Source organism: Trachemys scripta, chromosome 17 (assembly GCF_013100865.1).
Source record: "Trachemys scripta elegans isolate TJP31775 chromosome 17, CAS_Tse_1.0, whole genome shotgun sequence".
Taxonomy (NCBI): domain Eukaryota; kingdom Metazoa; phylum Chordata; order Testudines; family Emydidae; genus Trachemys; species Trachemys scripta.
Window position 1 is genome coordinate 26,213,629 of NC_048314.1, and position 21,851 is coordinate 26,235,479.

Here is a 21,851-nt window from a genome sequence, read left to right on the forward strand (position 1 = left end):
CTGGGGCAGACGGAGTGCACAGCCTAGGGTTATCATATTTAACAAATAAAAAAAGAGGACCCTCCACGGGGCCCTGGCCCTGCCCATTTCCCACCCCCTGCCCTGCCCCAACTCCGCCCCTTCCCCGCCCCAACCCCACCCTAACTCTGCCCCCTCCTCCCTCCCACTCCCAGCCACGCGAAAAGGGCTGCCCGAGCGCTACCGGCTTCATGGTTTGCTGGGCAGCCCCCAGACCCTGCACCCCCGGCTGGTGCTTCCCCAGTGCAGCTGGAGCCCGGGAGGGGAAGCGCCCAGCCAGGGACGCAGGGTCTAAAGGCTGCCCGGCAAACCGTGAAACTGGTAGCGCTCGGGCTTTGGGCAGCCCCTATGCCTCCAGACCCTGTGCCCCCGGCCGGGCACTTCCCCTCCCGGGCTCCAGCGGCGCAGGGTCCGGAGGCATGGGGGGCTGCCCAAAGCCCGTAGTGCTCGGCTCTTAAACAGAGCCGAAGAGTCAGGGGAGGAGCAGAGCAGCCGCGGGAGGGGAAGTGCCCGGCCGGCATTTTCCCGGACATGTTCGGCTTTTTGGCAATTCCCCCCGGATGGGGGTTTGATTGCCAAAAAGCTGGACATGTCCGGGAAAAACCGGACGTATGGTAACCCTAGCACAGCCCGCTTCCCCGCGGGGCACTCCCTTCCTCCGCACCGCCGCCCCCTACAGGGCAGCCGGCTCAGTAAACAAACAAACAAAAAAAAGTGGCCGTGCCGCCCTAGGATTGGGCGGAATGCTGCCCCGTAGAATCTTCCGCCCCAATTATGAGCTTGCTCGGCTGGTGCCTGGAGCCGGCCCTGCTCGTGGTCAGCATTAGGGAACTGAGACTCTTAATACTCACATACAAGTCTGACAGCTTACTCCTATGTGCAGGCATTATTATAGCTGGAGCGCTATAGGTTGCATGAGCATTATCATCATTATAGCCAGTTGTTTTCATTCTTTTGTAACTTTCATTAACTGTTACAGGCCTTGTGTCTGCCTGAAGGTGACATTTTTTGAAAGTTGGAGCAAATACAAATATTTCCTCCTTTGGGGGAAAGAAGAGTACAAAATATATATTTTCCACATTATAAAAATATAATTGCAATTTTTTTAAAATAGCACTAACACCAACAGTTGAAATTGGAAAGCTTGAATTCAGCAGCGGTTTAACCTTCACTGACACAAAGTGACTTTAAGTCTTCCAATGAAAAATTGGTTTTGTTTTCATGGAGTTAAGGTTCAAAAGTGTCTTTGTATAGGTATGCTGTCATACAGTGGATATGATTTTTTTTAGCTGCTTTTACCAGTGGTCTAAGGAGAGAAAACTGCATTATGCATTTATATAGAGCAGATCTACATGTGCAGTGAATGTGTGCAGCTTCTGGGCTCTGCATTGATCCGGACTTTTATTCACAAGACCAAGCTTTGTTGATTGATACAATGCTGGTGAGATTTAACTAAATAATTCATGGATCCACGGTTGCAGACCTTTCCTGGGGAAATTTTCGTCCAGTTACAAAGCCCTGTGTTACAACAGTACTGGATAAAATAAATGCTGGGTGCATTGATTTCTGGAGCTGAATCAAAACGGGCATCTTAAGATATGGATTTGCATTGGGTTTAAATTGGGTTCAAGTTTTAACTGTATGCCATAAAAGTTTTATGAGCTGTTTTTGTAACATTTTGGCCTAAAAGCTTAGAAATGTCTTGGTAAACTCCTTCAGTTTTTTGTTTGTTTGTTTATTTGTATGTATGTATCATTACTAATCTGTATTTGGAATCAATTTAGAGCTGATGCATTTTATTCTATAAAATCCAAGAAAAAGCCAGATTCTGCAGAAATTGATGTTGGTGATTCAGTAGGGAATATCTTTTCTTCCAAGTCAATACTGACCTCAGTGCTCCAGCCTTATGCCAGGGTGTACTGTGCTGCTGGAGAGGTCATCTGTAAAATAGGATGTTAAATGGAGGTCCTAGCCATTTATGGATGAAAACTAAGGGTAGTTGTTTACAAGTTCAATGTATATTTCATTAACATTAGTAGCAATTTTACATTAATTCATAACATGTTCTATTCTCCTTTCAAGAATTATTTCTAATAATGTATTGAAAAATAAGCAAATCAAATGAAGAGGCTGCTCAAAAACAAGTTCCCAATCCATCATTACTTTCTAATCTAAATGCTTGGACTGTATAAGTAGCTTTTACCGATACACTAAAAAGCGCCAGACAGTTTCATTGCAGTAAAACGACTATGGTCTGTAGAGGATCAGAATGATTGACAAAAATGGATCAAATTACTAGATGCTAACTATATTCAGTTACAAGTAGAAACTCAGGTACTTGACACAAGTATAGGAATCCTGAAATGAGCTCCAGTTGACTGAACATTTGAGGGATTAGAGTACAGTGAACAGCACCCATATTGGTTTGACAGATATTCATAATCATCTTCATTACAGAAGTTTTTTGTAGCAGGCAATAAAGCAGGGCCTGCAGTATTACTTTCACTGGATATTTGTAGTTGATCATCCTTAAATTATTTATGTCAATAATGGAATGTAATAGGGTCCATTAATGTTTGGAGAAAGTGTCTATCAAAGCATTACTTCTAAATAATAAATAATAGAAAAATTCATATTCAGACAGGGAATTTATACTATTGTTTGATAGTTAATTTAACTTATCTTGGCTTTGTAACTTTGATTACATGATTGTCTGTACATTGTGAATGACTGCAGAGATTAATAACAGGACTTCTATGGATTTTATTTGGAAGTTTCCAATTTTTTTCTGTATGCAAATGGAATAAAATACCAGAAGGCAAGTCAATATGTGTGTTTTGATTCTCAAATGTTGCCTTTCTAGCCATGCTGTATAAAGGAAGAAGCATGCCAATATGAGCATGTGTCTTGTAGTGTAATAGTGTTCCGACCCTTATTAGTTACAGCAAACACAAAAAGCAATAGTTTTTGGGTTTCATTTAAAATGAATCACTTCTACTGACCCGCCTTCCCCCAAAAGAGACTATAAATAATCTACTAACGAGGTGTCAATCCCATGGTAAAAGAAGAGCAGGAATTTCCTGTAGGGAGAAGAAACAGCATTTTCTGGGTTCTGTCTCTGCTCAGCATCCTGGACAGTTTGATGAAATATGCATTACTTTCTTTTAAGTTTCACTGAATTTAGTGCTGGGGACTGAAATTCTCTATTCATCCATTGAATAGTTACAGCACCGGCAGCTGCCATGCAAGCTTCCCCACCCTGTCTTACCTCTCAGGATAACTTGTTTCCTGTTCATTCAGTAGTCTCATTACAGATACTACCATTAGGGAGATCAGTTGTGATACGGACCGGTTCATCAGGAACTGGAATTAGACAATAACCTCATTTCACCAGATGGCATTCACCCAAGAGTTCTGAAAGAACTCACATGTGAAATTGTGGAACTATTAACTATGGTTTGTAACCTGTCCTTTAAATCAGCTTCTGTACCCAGTGACTGGAAGTTAGCTAATGTAACGCCAATATTTAAAAAGGGCTGTAGAGGTGATCCCGGCAATTACAGACCGGTAAGTCTAAACATCAGTACCAGGCAAATTAGTTGAAACAATAGTAAAGTATAAAATTGTCAGACACATAGAAGAACATAAATTGTTGGGCAAAAGTCAACATGGTTTCTGTAAAGGGAAATCATGTCTTACTAATCTATCAGAGTTCTTTGAAGGGGTCAACAAACATGTGGACAGGGGGGTTCAGTGGACATAGTGTACTTAGATTTCCAGAAAGCCTTTGACAAGGTCCCTCACCAAAGGCTCTTACGTAAATTAAGTTGTCATGGGATGGGAGGGAAGATCCTTTCATGGATTGAGAACTGGTTAAAAGACAGGGAACAAAGGGTAGGAATAGAATAAATGGTAAATTTTCAGAATGGAGAGGGGTAACTAGTGGTGTTCCCCAAGGATCAGTCCTAGCACCAATCCTATTCAACTTATTCATAAATGATCTGGAGAAAGGGGTAAACAGTGAGGTGGCAAAGTTTGCAGATGATACTAAACTGCTCAAGATAGTTAAGACCAAAGCAGACAGTGAAGAACTTCAAAAAGATCTCACAAACTAAGTGATTGGGCAACAAAATGGCAAATGAAATTTAATGTGGATAAATGTAAAGTAAAGCACATTGGAAAAAATAATCCCAACTATACATACAATATGATAGGGGCTAATTAAGGTACAACTAATCAGGAAAGAGATCTTGGAGTCATCGTGGATAGTTCTCTGAAAACATCCACTCAGCGTGCAGCGCAGCCAAAAAAGCAAACAGGATGTTAGGAATTATTAAAAAGGGGATAGAGAATAAAATGGAGAATATCTTATTGCCCTTATATAAATCCATGGTACGCCCACATCTTGAATACTATTTACAGATGTGGTCTCCTCCTCTCAAAAAAGTTATACTGGCATTAGAAAAGGTTCAGAGAAGGGCGACTAAAATGATGAGGGGTTTGGATGGGTCCCATATGAGGAGAGATTAAAGAGGCTAGGACTTTTCAGCTTGGACAAGAGGAGACTAAGGGGGGATATGATAGAGGTATATAAAATCATGAGTGGTGTGGAGAAAGTGAATAAGGAAAAGTTATTTACTTGTTCCCATAACACTGGTCTACAATTTTTGAGAAATCGTCTGCTTCAGAGATAAAAATGTGTTATTTATTATGTATTTTGATGTGCTGAATTCAAATATGACAATTAAAACAACTGATTGGCTACTGTTTCTAAGATATTTAAGTTTTTACATTTTATGTCTATGTATATTGTGTAGATAGAGTTTTAATCATAAATTGTAAACCTAGGTCTTTTCATGTGTTTATGGTTGCTTTACATGATAATATTTCACCTGTCCTGTTTATGTAACACTTTAAAAATCAGCAAAAGGGTTATATAAATAAAATTTATTATGAAACAAAAGGCAAAAAACTATTATGTACATAGTTTAGTCCTATTCAGTGTCTACTCGGCGCTTCTTGGCTTGTCTCTTGTATTCATTAAATGGAGCATCTCTTGTCACTGTCCAGCAATAGTCTGCAAGCATTGATGAGCTCCATTTGCCCTGATAGCGTTTCTCCATTGTTGCCGTGCTTGTCGCTCACTGCTCCGCAGTTCGGTGGAAAAAAATCTAGATGAGAGTGCAAAAAATGTATCTTTAGTGACATGTTGCAACCAAGGTTTTTGTATGCCTTGAGGAGGTTTTCCACCAACAACCTGTAGTTGTCTGCCTTGTTGTTTCCGAAAAAATTTATTGCCACTAACTGGAAGGCTTTCCATGCCGTCTTTTCCTTGCCACGCAGTGCATGGTCAAATGCATCATCTCGAAGAAGTTCACGAATCTGAGGACCAACAAAGGCACCTTCCTTTATCTTAGGTTCACTTAACCTTGGAAATTTTCCACGGAGGTACTTGAAAGCTGCTTGTGTTTTGTCAATGGCCTTGACAAAGTTCTTCATCAGACCCAGCTTGATGTGTAAGGGTGGTAACGAAATCTTCCTTGATTCAACAAGTGGTGGATGCTGAACACTTTTCCTCCCAGGCTCCAATGACTGTCGGAGTGGCCAATCTTTCTTGATGTAGTGGGGATCTCTTGCATGACTATCCCATTCGCAGAGAAAACAGCAGTACTTTGTGTATCCAGTCTGCAGACCAAGCAAGAGACCAACAACCTTCAAATCGCCACAAAGCTGCCACTGATGTTGGTCATAGTTTATGCACCTCAAAAGTTGTTTCATGTTGTCATAGGTTTCCTTCATATGGACTGCATGACCAACTGGAATTGATGGCAAAACATTGCCATTATGCAGTAAAACAGCTTTAAGACTCGTCTTTGATGAATCAATGAACAGTCTCCACTCATCTGGATCGTGAACGATGTTGAGGGCTGCCATCACACCATCAATATTGTTGCAGGCTACAAGATCACCTTCCATGAAGAAGAACGGGACAAGATCCTTTTGACGGTCACAGAACATGGAAACCCTAACATCACCTGCCAGGAGATTCCACTGCTGTAGTCTGGAGCCCAACAGCTCTGTCTTATTCTTGGGTAGTTCCAAATTCCTGACAAGGTCATTCAATTCACCTTGTGTTATGAGGTGTGGTTCAGAGGAGGAGGATGGGAGAAAATGTGGGTCCTGTGACATTGATGGTTCAGGACCAGAAGTTTCATCCTCTTCCTCTTCCTCGTCTGACTCAAGTGAGAATGATTCTGGTGCATCAGGAACCGGCAGTCCTTCTCCGTGGGGTACTGGGCATATAGCTGATGGAATGTTTGGATAATGCACAGTCCACTTTTTCTTCTTTGACACACCTTTCCCAACTGGAGGCACCATGCAGAAGTAACAATTGCTGGTATGATCTGTTGGCTCTCTCCAAATCATTGGCACTGCAAAAGGCATAGATTTCCTTTTTCCTGTTCAACCACTGGCGAAGATTTGTTGCACAAGTGTCGCAGCATATGTGTGGGGCCCACCTCTTGTCCTGATCTCCAATTTTGCAGCCAAAATAAAGGTGATAGGCTTTCTTAACCATAGTGGTTATACTGTGCTTTTGTGATGCAAAAGTCACTTCACCACAAACATAGCAGAAGTTATCAGCACTGTTCACACAAGTACGAGGCATCTCTGCACACTTTGGCTAAACAGAAATGTGTCCCTTTGCAAAATCAAACACTGACAAATAAGAGAGCACGACACTGTATGATTTCTAGAGCTGATATAGGGCAATTTGTTCAGCAGAGTGACGTAAGCTTCATTATGATTGCATCATTCATGACTTCTAGGGATAACATGATGCAATTCATATCTGTATGATGCAATACCAGCTTCAGATTGCATCATTCATTGTTTTGCCTAAAAAGCAAGTACTGTCCAAACCCAGTCATAGATTTATTCCTAGATCCAGTCAAAGATGTATTTTAGTCATTTCTGGTTTAAATTGAGATCCCTTCCCTTTATAACTCACTTATTCTCTGCCATTCCCAAGTCAAGGGTCGTATATACTGACCCAATAGCATATCTTGAAAACTAGAGCCAATCAACAATTTTAAGCATCATTTTCATTCTCAGTGACCCAGAATTAGTAAAGTTTGACTACATTTATTTCAGAAGCATTTTGGCTGTAGAGCAGTGTAATATAAGAACTAGGGACCACCAAATGAAATTAATGAGCAGCAGGTTTAAAACAAATAAAAGGAAGTTCTTCTTCACACAGCGCACAGTCAACCTGTGGAACTCCTTGCCTGAGGAGGTTGTGAAGACTAGGACTATAACAGGGTTTAAAAGAGAACTAGATAAAGTCATGGAGGTTAAGTCCATTAATGGCTATTAGCCAGGACGGGTCAGGAATGGTGTCCCTAGCCTGTGTTTGTCAGAGGGTGGAGATGGATGGCAGGGGAGAGATCACTTGATCATTACCTGTTAGGTTCACTCCTTCTGGGGCACCTGGCATTGGCCACTGTTGGCAGACAGGATATTGGGGCTGGATGGACCTTTGGTCTGACCCAGTATGGCCATTCTTATGTTCTTATGTTCACAAGACAGATGAAATAGTAATTACTGTCAGTCACTATCAGATGGTCAGATTTGAACTGGTGCCCTAAGGTAAAAGGCCCCATATCCCCCTTCTGCTTTCACCCTCCCGCACAAGCCAGCTATTCCTCAACATGAGCCTGATTGGAACAAATGCTTTAGAGGTGAAAGGCTTCATAACCTATCCCCAATCTGAGTTATCCTGTCCTCTTGTATACATTAAGAAGGGTTTCACCATTTTTTTAACCAGGTTTAGTTTTTAGTGTCATAATATCTGCTCGATCTGAAAGTTCTTTTAGTCTCCTTAAAAGGAATTATAATTAGGGCTCCTTGTCTGTCACGGAGGTTGCGGAAGTCACAAATTCCGTGACATTTCGCAACCTCCGTGACTTCTGCAGTGGCCAGTGTGGCTGACCTCAGAGCCTCCCAAGTAGCTGGCTCCGGGGTCTGTTGCTCAGGTGGCCCCAGAGACAGCCACACCTGACGCTGCTGGAGCGGCTCTGCAGCCAGCTGCTTGGGCGGCCCCGCAGCTAGCCACACCAGCTGCTGCTGGAGCAGCCATGGGGCCAGCCGCCCTAGCCTCTGCTCTGGCGGCCCTAAGCAGCTGGCCCCGGGACCGCCAAGCAGCGATCCCTGGGGCAGCCAGAGCAGCCACTGCTGGCGGTCCCTAGGGTGGCTAGAGCAGCCCGCTGCTGGTGGCCCCCAGCAGCAACTGGTGCTGGTAGTCCCCAGGCGGCCAGAGCAGCCAGTGCTGGCGGTCCCTGGCAGCAGTCCCCAGGCGGCCGGAGTAGCCGCTGCTCAGCAGACCCTGGGCAGCTGGTGCTGTTGGCCCCGGCGTGCCCCCCAGTGCACACCCACCCAGCAGAGCCCCACCCCATGATTTAGTCAGAGGTATTTATAGTATAAGTCATGGACAGGTCACGGGCCCGTGAATTTTTGTTTATTGCCCATGACCTGTCCATGACTTATACTATAAATACCCCTGACGAAATCATAGCCTTAATTATAATCATTGCAACTTTAAATCTTAATATTTTTGTTCAAGGACTTCTATTTATTCACGATCTTGTGAATTGCACCCTCTGCTGCCTTAAGAGGGTACTATTTCCAAGAGTGTGACTATACAGAAGAAACCCTTAATGAAATATATTTAATGTGATATGTAATCTCTTTCTCCTCGTTTTGATAGACATAGCACTTGAACTTATAAGTTATTTAAAATACTTAGAGCCACATTCTGCCTGAGATATTTGTGCACAACTTTGATCAACTTCACAATGACTTATTCATGACTATCTCAGGACGGAATCTTCCCTTGCTGTCCATTTTCTGAGAGAAAGTTGTTTGGGGTTTTTTTTCGTACAGTGGATTGCTACAGAATTTAAGACATTTAATTGCTTTGAGCTAACTGACTTTTCACATGAGAACAAAAAGAAAAGTTATGAAGAACTTAGACCCTCAGAACTGTGGAGTTTTAGAAGATTTTTAATTATATTTTGAGATCCTATTGTATAGCAACTATGCGTAAATGATTTTTTTATCATGTGACTTGCATTGTTAAATTGGAAACTACACTATAGCAACAACTAAAATATTTTTTGATTTCTAGATCTCCAAAAAGGAAGTTTAATTCATCTTTGTGTTAAACAACGATGAATTGTAATGAACTATCATATATGCACATTGTAATAGAATGTATGCTGAGGGAGTGATTTCCTTGACCAAAGTTAAAACCCCTTATATTATCTACAAGAGGTTGAGTGAAATAGAAACTTTGGTAACTCAGCATTGTAGCAAGGACAAACGCAACAGAGAACCTATTCAGACGAGCATTGGGAAAAAAGGCTAAAGACAGAATTAGATAAATTCTCTCTTTGTGTGTACCCACCAAATGATGACCTAATAAATGATACATCTAAAGTGTTTGTTTCCTCTCTTTTGGTTATAAGGACCAATGTCATCTCTCTCCTTCCACAATATTGGTTTGTCCCTAAGCACTTTATTTGTCCAACTAAAAAGTAAGATAAAAGGTGCTCTTGAGTGCTCCTGGGAAGCTGAACAGACAGTTTACCCATTGCTGACATGCAGCAGCCATTGTAATTTGCTCCTACTGATGGCACAGCTCATGATGGCATCTTTGAGCCTACAGTATGGAGAAATTACAATGTAAATAATCTTTCACCAAGGTCTATCTAAAGTAAAAAAGTAAAACTCCAGGCTGACAGCTGGACTGGACAGTAAGAAGTCCTGGATCTATTTTAAAATATCAACTCTTTTCCAGTTAGCAGCTCCCTCTTATTAATGGATGCATTGTTCTTTCTTGAGGAAGCAACTGCTCTTTGACTCACTGCAGTCTGTGCCATGAGCTCTCAGGCCAAAACAGGAGAAACTGTTGTGGAACAAATTCTATGCCTATCCTGTTCATGGTGTTTGGTCTGTGTGGCAGATGCCCAGCTGTTCCTGATATTAGCCTTTCTCCATACCCAACTCTTACACTATGCAGTGGAATGTTCTTCTGCCTCAATTTAGAAGCATTTTAAACCAAAGCTCCTCTCTATGGGTGCTGATGGCACCTATCTATTTCCAGCACATACAGGCATCCAGAAGTTTTTCCTCCAAACCAAAAAGACATCTCAGCTGTAAACTTGGGGTGAGGAGAGGGGGAGGTTTGGTCAGTTAGACATGGTTTTTCATATCACGGAATTTCCATCACAATTGGCCCCCTAGGAGCAATTTCAGCAGAGAGGCCACAGATACTAAGCTCTCCTCAAACCCTCAAGAAGTGTTCTCTGTGGAATACTGTGCACTGCTGCTGCCTGAACTGGGGACAAGCTGAGCAGCCTGTTTCCAAGGCCATCCCTCTAGAATCTGTCACCAGTGTTAGTCACAACTAAACAGTTTACTGTGAAACAAAGAACAGCCTCAAGTGCAGTGACCTACCTCCAAAGATATAAGAAGTTGCTAACTATGTTGTTCTCTGCTTCCTGGCCAAGAGTGCTGCAAGCCTCTTGCAGACAGCATTCAGGAGAAGGGATGAGAGTAGCCTTGCATAGTCACCATGGTGACTATGGACCCTGATAAAATCTAGGAAATGAGAAGGAGGATAATTTTCAGTGAGAGTTTCCTAAATTCCCAAAGATCACAGATAATTGAGAAATAACACATCTGTCTGGCTGTAAGCTACGTGAAAAGTCCCCGCTTTCTCTCAGATATTCATGCTATGAGTCAATATGAGCAAACTGTTTACAGCTGGATGGGGTTTCGAACCAAATTCAGAACATATGTTTTCTTAGACATTACTGCTTATCCTTGAAGCACAAACTGACTTTATGGCTGTGCAAGTTATGTGTTGGCAAATCCAACAGTTGTAAGTGGCCAAGACTTTTTGTGGGAGTCCGTCATTAAAAATATGTGCAGGAATGTTTTGAGGATGACTTCCATTTCCATTTTGCTTTAATTGGATGGATCCTTTATAGAAACAGATGGTGTAACCCAGTAGGCAAGAGATGCTATTTCATAAATGCAGCTGCCTTTTGAGATCTGTAACAATTCAGTTTAAGTAGTGGCTGTTTAATCATGAGACCTTATTTCTGAAAGTCTGCTGGATTTCTGAGCCCTCTCAAAAACAAAGAAAACAACCAAAACCAGCCCCTGAAATTTCTGTTTTTTGCATCAGTTCAGCATTATTTTTTTTTCTATTTTTAGGTCCATCAGAGGTGTCAGCAACTGTGAGGTTCAGCAGAAGACCAACTTGTCCTGATGCCTCAGTGGCAGCCAGCCTCCCAACCCCTCCTGTACCAAGACACAGGAAGAGTCACAGCCTGGGAAACAAGTGGGTGCTCTACACTGTCTCAGCCTCTGTCAGTTCAAGCATCGTTAGGGATTAATCCAGCAGTTGAAAATTCTTAGATATTTCAGACAGTTTTCCTCTTATGCCCCTCTCCCATTTCTAGTCCTATAGGAGTGATTCAGGCATTAGTTTGTGTGCTTCAGGATTTTCCAGAAAAACGTCTTAACACTTTTCTGTTGTTTTAACTGATACCATGCTTCCTGCTAGTGCCAGGAAAAGTTGGCAATACTCACTTCAGTGTCATTCCTTTACTATCCGCTTTGATTTGTGTGAATGTCTGATGTGCATAACAGATTTTTAACATCTCAATGATCCATCCAAGGAACATTACAATCTCTTTGCACCCACTACTGTTCTGAAAAGTTGTGGCCTTTCTGCACTGTATTAGCTGAATTGTATGGGTTAGAGAGAGACTCCCTCTTTACCATTTACTGAGAAAGCTCAGATCAGTGACAGCATCTCCTTTTCAATTAAAGTTTCTACATCTACCCAATTTTACAAGTGGATGGACTGTGGCAGAGAGCTCATGTGACTTGTCCAGTGTCACACAGTGTCCGTTGATTAGGTTATCTGAGGATCATTCAGCAATGAATTAGCTGCAGAGCGTGCAGTCTTCTATCTATGCTTCTCACCACTAGATTACACAGCCTCTGTACAGTGAGGAGTCAGAGCAAATAAATTAAAAGCAATAAATTCCCATCTGCACAAATACAACAATTGTTAACCATACACACTACTAAATCCAAAGCCTGATTAGGTTTTTATGCAGCTTATGTACGAGCAGTAGGAAAATGTGAGAAGTCCCATTTAACTGCATGCTACTAAAGAACTTATTGATATTTATGATCATTGTATGGTGAGGCAAAGTCTGAGTGGAAAAAACGGGAGTGAATGGATGTTATCAGATTACGTAAGAGCTTTTGCATTTTTTTTTCTTTCCCAACTTTCCAGTATGATGTGTCAGTTCAGTGTAGTTGAAAGTAAAAGTGCAACGTTTCCAACAGAGAAGCCACGCCACCTGCTGGATGACAGTGTCCTAGAATCCCACAGTCCTGTCAGAAACCACACTCTAAACTCAGTTTTCACCAATGGAATTTCCATAGGTAAGAACTCTATGCCTTGCTGAATTCTCTGCTTGTCTGTCTCTGCTGCTTTGAAGTATGCTATGGCACCTGTAACTACAGAAGCAGAAAGATTGTTTAGCTTCTAAAGAAAGATTGGTCACTTTTTTGGGAGGAAGTAGATTGGAACCACCTCTCAACTGCCCAGAAGCCTTGTGAACCGACTCAGTTTTTGTGCAGCTTAGCTCAACTCATCCACACAGATTTATTCTCCCCTGCTAGACATTGTCTCGCTAGAAAAAGATAGAGAGGGTCTGGGGGAAGTTCTGCCAATGTCCATGCTGTACATATATGGGATGTCAAACCAGCACTTTTTACCACCAAAATGTTGACTAATGAAATGAGAATAAGTGTGAGAGCTATTTTTGCACAAGACCGATGTTTTTAACCTGTACTAGTGTAAGGTGAGGTTGGCCTGGGGATTCGCCTATAATGAAGGCATTACCAGGAGCAGATAGGAAGCAGAGTAACTTGAGCAAACCACAGTAAAAAGAAAGGTTTCAGAGGTGCAGCCGTTAGTCTGTATCAACAAAAAGAACGAGAAGTACTTGTGGCACCTTAAAGACTAACAAATTTATTTGAGCATAAGCTTTCGTGGGCTAAAACCCACTTCATCAGATGCATGCAGTGGAAAATATAGTAGGAAGATATATATACACAGAGGATATGAAAAAATGGGTGTTGCCATACTAACTATAACGAGAGTAATCAATTAAGGTGGACTATTATCAGCAGGAGAAAAAAAACGTTTGTAGTGATAATCAGGATGGCCCATTTCCAACAGTTGACAAGAAGGTGTGAGTAACAGCAGGGGGAAAAATTAGCATGGGGAAATAGGTTTTACTTTGTGTAATGACCCATCCACTCCCAGTCTTTATTCAAATCTAATTTAATGGTGTCCAGTTTGAAAATTAATTCCAATTCTGCAGTTTCTCGTTGGAGTCTGTTTTTGAAGTTTTTTGTTGGAGTATTGCGACTCTGACAGACCTCAAAGTCTGGAAAGTTGGAAAGGGGCCATCCTGATTATCACTACAAACGTTTTTTTTTCTCCTGCTGATAATAGTCCACCTTAATTGATTACTCTCGTTATAGTTAGTATGGCAACATCCATTTTTTCATATCCTCTGTGTGTATATATATCTTCCTACTATATTTTCCACTGCATGCATCTGATGAAGTGGGTTTTAGCCCACAAAAAGCTTATGCTCAAATAAATTTGTTAGTCTCTAAAGTGCCACCAGTACTCCTCGTTCTTTTTTTTAGTAAAAAGAAAGAAGAGCATTAGTGCAAGATGCTTTTAAGGATGTAGAAACTGTTTAAAGAAGCTTACTGTCAATAATTAGAGCCATAAAACCTTTTCTAGTCTTTTACTGGTTTACTGTAACTCAAGTCTAGATGGAAGAAAATCAAAACAATTTATTCAAGATAGGAAAAATTGGGGTTTTCAATCTGCAGTTTTGAGGAAATTATTTTGAAACAAATGTCCATTCTAAAGGCAGGACTGTGCAATAGGGTCATTTAAACTAGTCACCTGATCCTTCTGACCTTTGTCCCAGTTCTGGTTTGTTGTAAAGGAAAGCTGAAACAAAAAAGATTAACTTTTTCATTCACTGGTGTATTCCTCATGAAAATGTCATTGATATGCTGCTTGCAAAAGCAAATTGGCCTTAAAGTTAAGGCTGACAGGTTCCTTCCCTGACTAACATGTCAAGATGCCTTGTGATTAAATCAAATAGGAAATCTACATTGTTTCAGCCAGAGGCTGAATCGTCGAAATTCAATTTACCTTACTCTTGCCGTCTTACTAGCAGCTGCTAGCACATCACATAGTAATACTCCTGAGGGCATTCTGCACCAAAACATTTAAAAATTCTGCGCACAATATTTTAAAATTCTGCAGGTTTTATTTGTCAATAAATAAATGCAGAGGCTCCCGCATGGCAGTGGGGAGCACAGGCCACTGGCTGCACAAAGGAGGAAGATCACCCTGCAACCCCCCAGGACATGGACTCAGCGGTGAGGCTGCACCCGACCCTGACACAGCACAAGGCCTGGGCTTGTCCCAGAAACACCCTGGGGCCCTGCCCTTCTGCGCCAGGCACACCAGATACGGGCAGGCAGGCTCAACCAGGCAGAATCCAAGTGTGGGGGGATTCAGGTGTGGGGTAAGAGGATTCTGTGTGGGACAACCTGGGTGCAGGCAGCTCAGTGGGGGGTCTAGGTGTGGGGGGATCTGGATGCATAGGGGCTTGTTGCAGGGTTCCAGGTACAGGGGCAATGGGACTCTGCATGAGTTTCCAGATGAAGGTTGTTGTTGGGGCACAGCACAGGGGTCTGGGTGCTGGGGGAGTGGGCTTGGTGGGGTAGGGTCTGGGTGCAGCTAGTTGGTGGTCAGTGGTGTGGAAGTCTGGATGCGGAAGCTCAGGCTGGTGCAGGGGGTGCTGCATCAGGGTGGGGGTTTGATTACAGGGAGCTCAGTGAGGGGCGGTCTGGGTGAAGAGGTGGGAGTCCAGAGGTCGGGGGTCTGGGTGCAGGATGGCTCCAGATGCAGGGGTTGAGGTTCAGTGAAGTAAGGTTCAGGTATGGAGGGATGGGGGGTTCCTGATGTACCTGGTGGGGCTTGCAGGGGTGTCTGGGTATGGGAGGTCTGGATGCACAGGGGTAGGGTGGATGGGGGAGCAGCTCCCTGTACAGTGACCCCTCCTCCCACAGCTGAAGAGTGATGGGGGCAGGCAGCAGGGGAGCATGCTGAGCTTCCTGTAGCTGGGGGAGGTTTCTGGGGGTGGGTGTGACACAGCCCCAGCCACTCCTTGCAGGGGAAGAGGAAGGTCCCATCCTCTCCTGCCTCCAGCGCAGCTGGGACTAGCAGCTGATCTCGGCTCAGGGTAGGAGCCACTGGTTGGGGTGTCCCTAGCCCCATGGTGATTTACCTATCTGCCGGCTGCACTGGGTGCTTGAAAGGTTGTACCTGTGCTGCTCAGGAGTGGTGCGTGACTACTCTTGCAGCTTCCTTTGCTTCCTTCTCAGAAAGTAAATTTTCTGTGGGGAAGCAAAAAAAAATCTGTGTGGGACATGAATTCTGCGCACGCGCAGTGGTGCAAAATTCCCCCAGGAGTAACATAGGGCCAGTAACCTGGCCTGTGTGAGACAAGTGCTTCAATAGGGTTCTATAGAAGAAGGATTCTGGTGGAAGCAGGGTGTTACAGGCATAAAGGCATGACTATGGGCTTATCTACACTGCATTAGTCCACACTAGAGGGGTGTAAATTCTAGTGCGCCCTAGTGTGTCACAAACTAACTGGTGTATGTGGACCCTGCTGCGATGAAGCAAAAGTTCTCTAGTGCATGTTTAATGTAGTCATGTTTCAAACAGTACTAAGAAGCTGCACGGTAGTCAACAGAGAGCCAGTATCACAACCAGGCTTGAGTGGTCAGACCTAGTGGTCATAGCCAAATCAAGCCAAGAGCTGGAACCGTAATCCAGAATTAAGCCAGAGGTCGGAGCAGGAATCAAGAGTCAAGCTAGGGGTTGGAGCCAGAATCAGAGGTCGGACCAGGAATCAGAGCCAGAGTCAGAGTCACAAATCAAGCCAGGGGTAAGAGCCGGAGTCAGGAGTCTCGAGCCAGGGGTTGGAGCCAGATGCCAGGGCAGGGATCAGGAACCAGGAACAGGACAAGGAAGCAGGATCCAGGGACAAGTCAGAAAAGCAGGGCTTAGTAGTCAGGTGAAAAGGCAGGGTCTGATGTAGCAGCCAGGAATTCACCCTGTTGCAGGCAGCCAGGAATTCACTCTGTTGCAGAGATCACTTCCTGGGCCTCCTTCTGGTTTAAATAGTGCAGCTCAACCAATCGGAGAGCATGAGCCCTCCAGTCAGGACACCTGTGGGTGTACCTCTGATGGGACCAGGGTTCCATTAGTCTCTCAGCCCTTAGCTACTAGCAGGGTACCAGGTGGCAGCCAGAATGCAAAGGCTGCCTGGGGAACTGCAGACCCAGGTTTAAGACCTGTGGATCCTTACAGGTACTTCCTTATCTGATTTAGCCTATCCCCATAGTAGAAAGGAGATGGACAGGCAGGAAGTACTTTTGACCAAGAAGAGCTTGGGATTTTCACTAAACTTCTGAATTCTCCTTAACCAAGAGGTAAATGCAGGACTGAGAGACAGCCCACTCTGCTTATACTAAGCAGGTCACTCATTGACAGATTATGGCAAAATCTGTTTCTGCACAGCTGAGGCTGCATTTCAGTCAGATGGCTATGCCAGGGTCAATGATAAGGTAGGAGTGACGTGAGGGGGACAGGGACCATTGATGTAAATGGCATCAAGCTAACATCACATGGTTCCAAACAGTGACACAGGACTAATATGTTCTCTATGTTACAAATTCTGTTGCTTGATAAAAAGACAGTGACTGTCATCTCTAATAGCTTTATTTTAATTTTTAAATGTTAGGTAGAAATAATCCAAGGTCACTCTACAGGCCTGACTTTTTTCTGTCTTCCTGCAGTATTGAAGTTCTGTAGGAATAGCAGCAGCATGAAAATCAAAACAAAAGGACACATTTAAACATTGTATATTTAAAATCATTAGCAGCAACCACCTATTCATCGGAACTACATAGTGACAGGAAGGAGCATGCACTCTATTTCTGAAGTCAGATTTTATCCTGATCTCTAAAGATTGGAACTTTCAGACCTAGCTTCAGTTATCAGTTTCCATAGTACTGTGTCAAAATTCTCCTAGTGATTCCACATTCTTGCAATTTTAATTTTCCTTGAGCTTTTCACTTATCTATATTCTTCCTTTTCTAGGAAGTAGTGAAAGTTCAGAATTTAGTGAGGAGCTGTCTTCAGGGCTTGAAAGGTGAGTTATAACTCAGTGTCTTCATTTTTCCTCACTCAATACCACATAAAATCACTAAGGAGCTAATTGTTTTTAGTGGCTAAGAAACTGTTACAATTGCCAAAACAAGGATATTCCAGTAACAGCAAAAATTCTGAATCAAGAGATCCTTCTCAAATAATTGATAACTAATTCTTAGGAAGAGAAATGAGAAACATTTTGAAGAAATGCATCATAAAAATATATATTTTGGATTTAGACTATTCAAAATACAAAACTGCTACTCAACATCAGTGGCAGAATCTGAACGTATAATTGTAATTTGATTACTACCTTGTAATCAAACTTAGGTTTGTGTGGACCATACTGTTGAAGGGTCTTTAATTTAGCAGAGAAAAGCAGAAGGAGATCCAATGGCTGGAAGGTGAAGCTAGGCAAATTCAAGCTAAAAAATAGTGCAAATTTTTGATCCTGTGAGGGTAATTAACCATTGGAACAACTTAGTTGATGGATATGGGGGCTTCTCCATTACCTGGAGTCTTTAAATCAAGTTTGAATGTCTGTGTGTAGTATTCAGCCTCAACCTGGATCTTCCCCTATGTTTGGTCATTCACAAAGATTCATATTCCATAAAAACATTTTGCACTTCTTTCAGATGTTGGAAATACTTGTTTTTATTACAAACATGAAAATTAAATCTTTTCCATTTCTGAGTAAATACAGATGCCTTGTAGTTTTACTTAGAGATTTGTATCATATGTCTCTCTCACTTTATTCCTTATATGTTTTGAATGGATGTTCACCACTGCATTTATGGTATTAGAAAAGAACTCATGTTTAAATTTACAAACAGGGGTCGGCTGTATGCCACGCTGGGGCCTAACTGGCGGGTACCAATTCGGAATTCTCCCAGAAGTCGAAGCTGTGTCTACAGGTACAATTAGGTGGTGGGTCTGTTTCTCTCAGCATGCATTGATGAATTCTCATTTGAGACTCTATATTTTCCTTAAGTAAACCAAATTCATCTTGTCTCCAAAAGTATCACTGAGTGAACAAACTAACTCATTGGGTCTCTTTTTTCCTTCCATTTCTGCACAAAACGCCCATTGAGCTAATATAAGCTGTATGTGCTTAGCCAGAGGAGAGAAGAATGTTTAGATTCAAACAATAATACATCTGGGTTCCAGGCTTTAGAAGCTGATTGGTGTGGGCTTCTATGACATTGCATAAGCATGTTTGTCATGAAAGCTGGATGTTTTCTTTCTTAATTTGGGTTTTTAAATATATTAACTATAAAAAGGAAGTTAAAAGGATGGCTTCTTGGTCCTTCTGTATAATTTATTTCCTGAATTAAACTAGAAATACTTTTCACATATTGTCTGTTTAAGTCAGATAGAATATAGTGTAGGGTTATCATATTTCAACAATCAAAAAAGAGGACACGGGGTGCCGCCCTAGCCCCGCCCCCTCTAACTTCCCGCCTCCCTCAGAATTCCCCTACCTGTCCCCTGACTGCCCTCTCCTGAGACACCCCCCACCCTAACTACCCCCAGGACTCCACTCCCTATCTAAGTCTCCCTGCTCCCTGTCCCCTGACTGCCCCAACCGCTCTCTACACCCCCTTCTCCTGACAGCCCTCCCCAGAACCCCTGACCAATCTAACCCCCCTGTTCCCTGTCCCCTGCCTGCCCCAACCGCTCTCTACACCCCCTTCTTCTGACAGCCCCCCCCAGAACCCCCGACCAATCTAACCCCCCTGTTCCCTGTCCCTTGCCTGCCCCCCTCGCCCCCACCAGGCCGAGGGAGAGCTGCGAGCTCCACGTGCAGCCAAACACTGGCACTGCTCTGCGGGGGAGGAGGGAGCGGGGGAGGGGGAGGGACTTTGGCTGCTAGAGGCCCCAGTGGTTGCGAGTGGCTTTCAATCAGGCCCAGGCGTCCAATCAGCTGCGCCGCACTCTGCATCAGGGGAAGGGGGAAATCCCGGACATTTCTATTTTATTAGAAATCCCCCCCGGACGGCCATTTAAAGCTTAAAAATCCGGACATGTCCGGGGAAACCCGGATGGATGGTAACCCTAATATAGTGCATTGTACTGATTTTTGTACAACAAAGCTTAGCTTAGGCCTTCAGTAAACTATATGGAACATCTGCAAAGGAGCATGCAACACACCCTCCCACAAATCTTATTCACCTGTATACCTCACAAGCATCATACAATGTGGTAGGTAAGACTGGATTCCTGTCCCCTCTATGGTACTGCTAAGCAAATTTCTCCAGTTCCAGTGCACTGGGCGTGCACACACCTAAGTGGAATACACAGCTGCATCTATTTGCAGAAGAAACAGGTAAAATAATAGAAATAACAAAAAGGTGAAATTTATTACTTCAATGGAAGTAGGATCAAGTCCTAGACTTTTCAGGAAGCCAAATGCTCTACTTATAGGCCAAGGAGAGACAAAATACAGATTTACTTAAAGTTGTAGCCTTGAGAATCATCCATTACATGTGAACCTCATCTGTACTCAAAGTTTTAACATGAAACTCCCTAAGTTTTGCTGAAAAGTTCCCTGATTGCAGGAAATGGAAATATTCATATAATATGTAAATCTGACTACAGACACCTGAGCTGGGCTAGTAAAATTTTGACAAACCTCTGTAACTGCAGGAAGGTAGCAGAGGGGATTGTGTTGATCCTATGGCTCAAGATTAAAATACAAAATGAGGAAAGTGGTGATGACCTGTTTTAGAAATGCCCCAAGCGATCTCAGGATCACCATCTCTTAACTGCTCCAAGGCATAACCAATGGGATACAGTGTTTTAGTGCTTAAATACAGATAGAAATGATCACTGATTGCCATTACAGGGACCAGTGGAGACAACTATTAATATAGCTGCTTTTGGAAAATACGCTGGGGCTTGTACATGTATGTTTGAGGTATCTGCTTCTGAAAACCACAGACTAATTCAAAGATTCATAGGAGTCAGAGGTATAAAAAAAAAAAAAAAAAAAAAAAAAAAAAAAACCTATAAAAGAACTAATAAATCACTTCTAGTCCATCCCCCGAGGAGTAGGGAAGGACTGTTCACCACAGTACATCTTCTCATAATTTCTTTCTATCATTCCATTACAATGATATGAGTGCTTTGGCCAGTCTTGCTTTATTGGGGGCTTCCCCCACTTCCTTTCAGAGGCTCTCAGATACTACAGTGATGGGGGGGGCAGGTTTTTTGGTCATATAAGTACCTAGAGAAGAGAGAGTTCTGGTGTCAAGCCATTCCTGTTGCCAAGAAGACTTTGCATTCTAAATTTTCCTTTTCTTATTTTATTCCATTACTTCTAGTTATACCCACTTATATCTCCTAAATAATTCTTGCCTTTGAAAATACATTCCCTGCATTGGCCAGGATCTGAACTAGATTATCTGCTGGGGGTTTTCACTTCTGATTTCTTGGATTCTTTGATGCTATAGTGCACGTTGTTCAGTTGCCTTTATGAGGCATTATCAGGTACATTTTATTTCCTTGTGAAAATACACTTAATGTATGTGTGTTTCTTGGAACACTTGTTTATTTGTCCCACACAAGACAGCTTAATTTTTCCAAATAAGCATTGAGTCATTCAGTTGGTGAAACATTCTTAGAAGCTTTATAATAGAAATTAAAGTCACAGAGGAGGAAAGGATGTTAAATGAGAACAGCAACTAGACTCTACCCCAGGGGTGGCAAACTAAGGCTCAGGGGCCGCATCCGGCCCTTCAGATGTTTTAATCTGGCCCTTGAGCTCCTGCCGGGGAGCAGGGTCCTTGGCTTGCCCCGCTTTGCGTGGCTCCTGGAAGCAGCAACATGTCCCCCCTCTGTCTCCTACGCGTATGGGCAGCCAGGGGGTTCTGCACGCTGCCTCTCCCCAAGTGCCGCCCCTGCAGCTCCCATTGGCCAGGAACTGCGGCCAATGGGAGCTGCAGGGGCGGCACCTGCAGACAGGGCAGCGCGCAGTGCTGCCTGGCCGCACCTCCACATAGGAGCTGGAGTGGGGACATGCCATTGCTTCTGGGAGACTCCTTGAGGTAAGCACCACCTGGAGCCTGCACTCCTGACCCACTCCAGTGCCCCAAGCCCCTGCCCCAGCCCTGATCCTCCTCCCGCCCTCTGAAACCCTGGGTCCCACCCTCCTGCACCCCAGAGCCCACACCACCAACCGGCGCCCTCACACACCCGCAACCCACACCCTGCTCCTGTACCAAATTCGTGTTATATCAGGTCACGTTATATCAGGGTAGAGGTGTATTACTTAGTTTCTTTTCTCTCACCCCATTAGTCAATATGCTTTCATTAATGCCTTTTGATTTCTGAGGTCATTGTCATGAGCTATTGTGGGGCTTTTATGTTGCCACAATTCCATACTGTATTTTGCCAGACTCCTGAATTATTTCTACATTGCACT

General features: G+C 43.3%; 1 protein-coding gene across 8 annotated transcripts in view; it reads left to right on the forward strand.

Moving 5' to 3' along the window:
• Positions 1 to 21,851, forward strand: part of RALGPS1 (Ral GEF with PH domain and SH3 binding motif 1) — a 397,330-nt gene that overhangs the window by 363,565 nt on the left and 11,914 nt on the right. For 7 of the 8 annotated variants that reach the window (XM_034793617.1, XM_034793611.1, XM_034793610.1 and 4 more), the window contains 4 exons: positions 11,299 to 11,425; positions 12,395 to 12,546; positions 17,378 to 17,429; positions 18,262 to 18,342. In XM_034793617.1, coding sequence (XP_034649508.1) covers positions 11,299 to 11,425; positions 12,395 to 12,546; positions 17,378 to 17,429; positions 18,262 to 18,342 — 412 coding nt within the window. Of the gene's footprint in view, positions 1 to 11,298; positions 11,426 to 12,394; positions 12,547 to 17,377; positions 17,430 to 18,261; positions 18,343 to 20,751; positions 20,918 to 21,851 lie in introns of all 8 variants that reach the window. The other variant, XR_004648476.1, reaches the window with a different exon arrangement.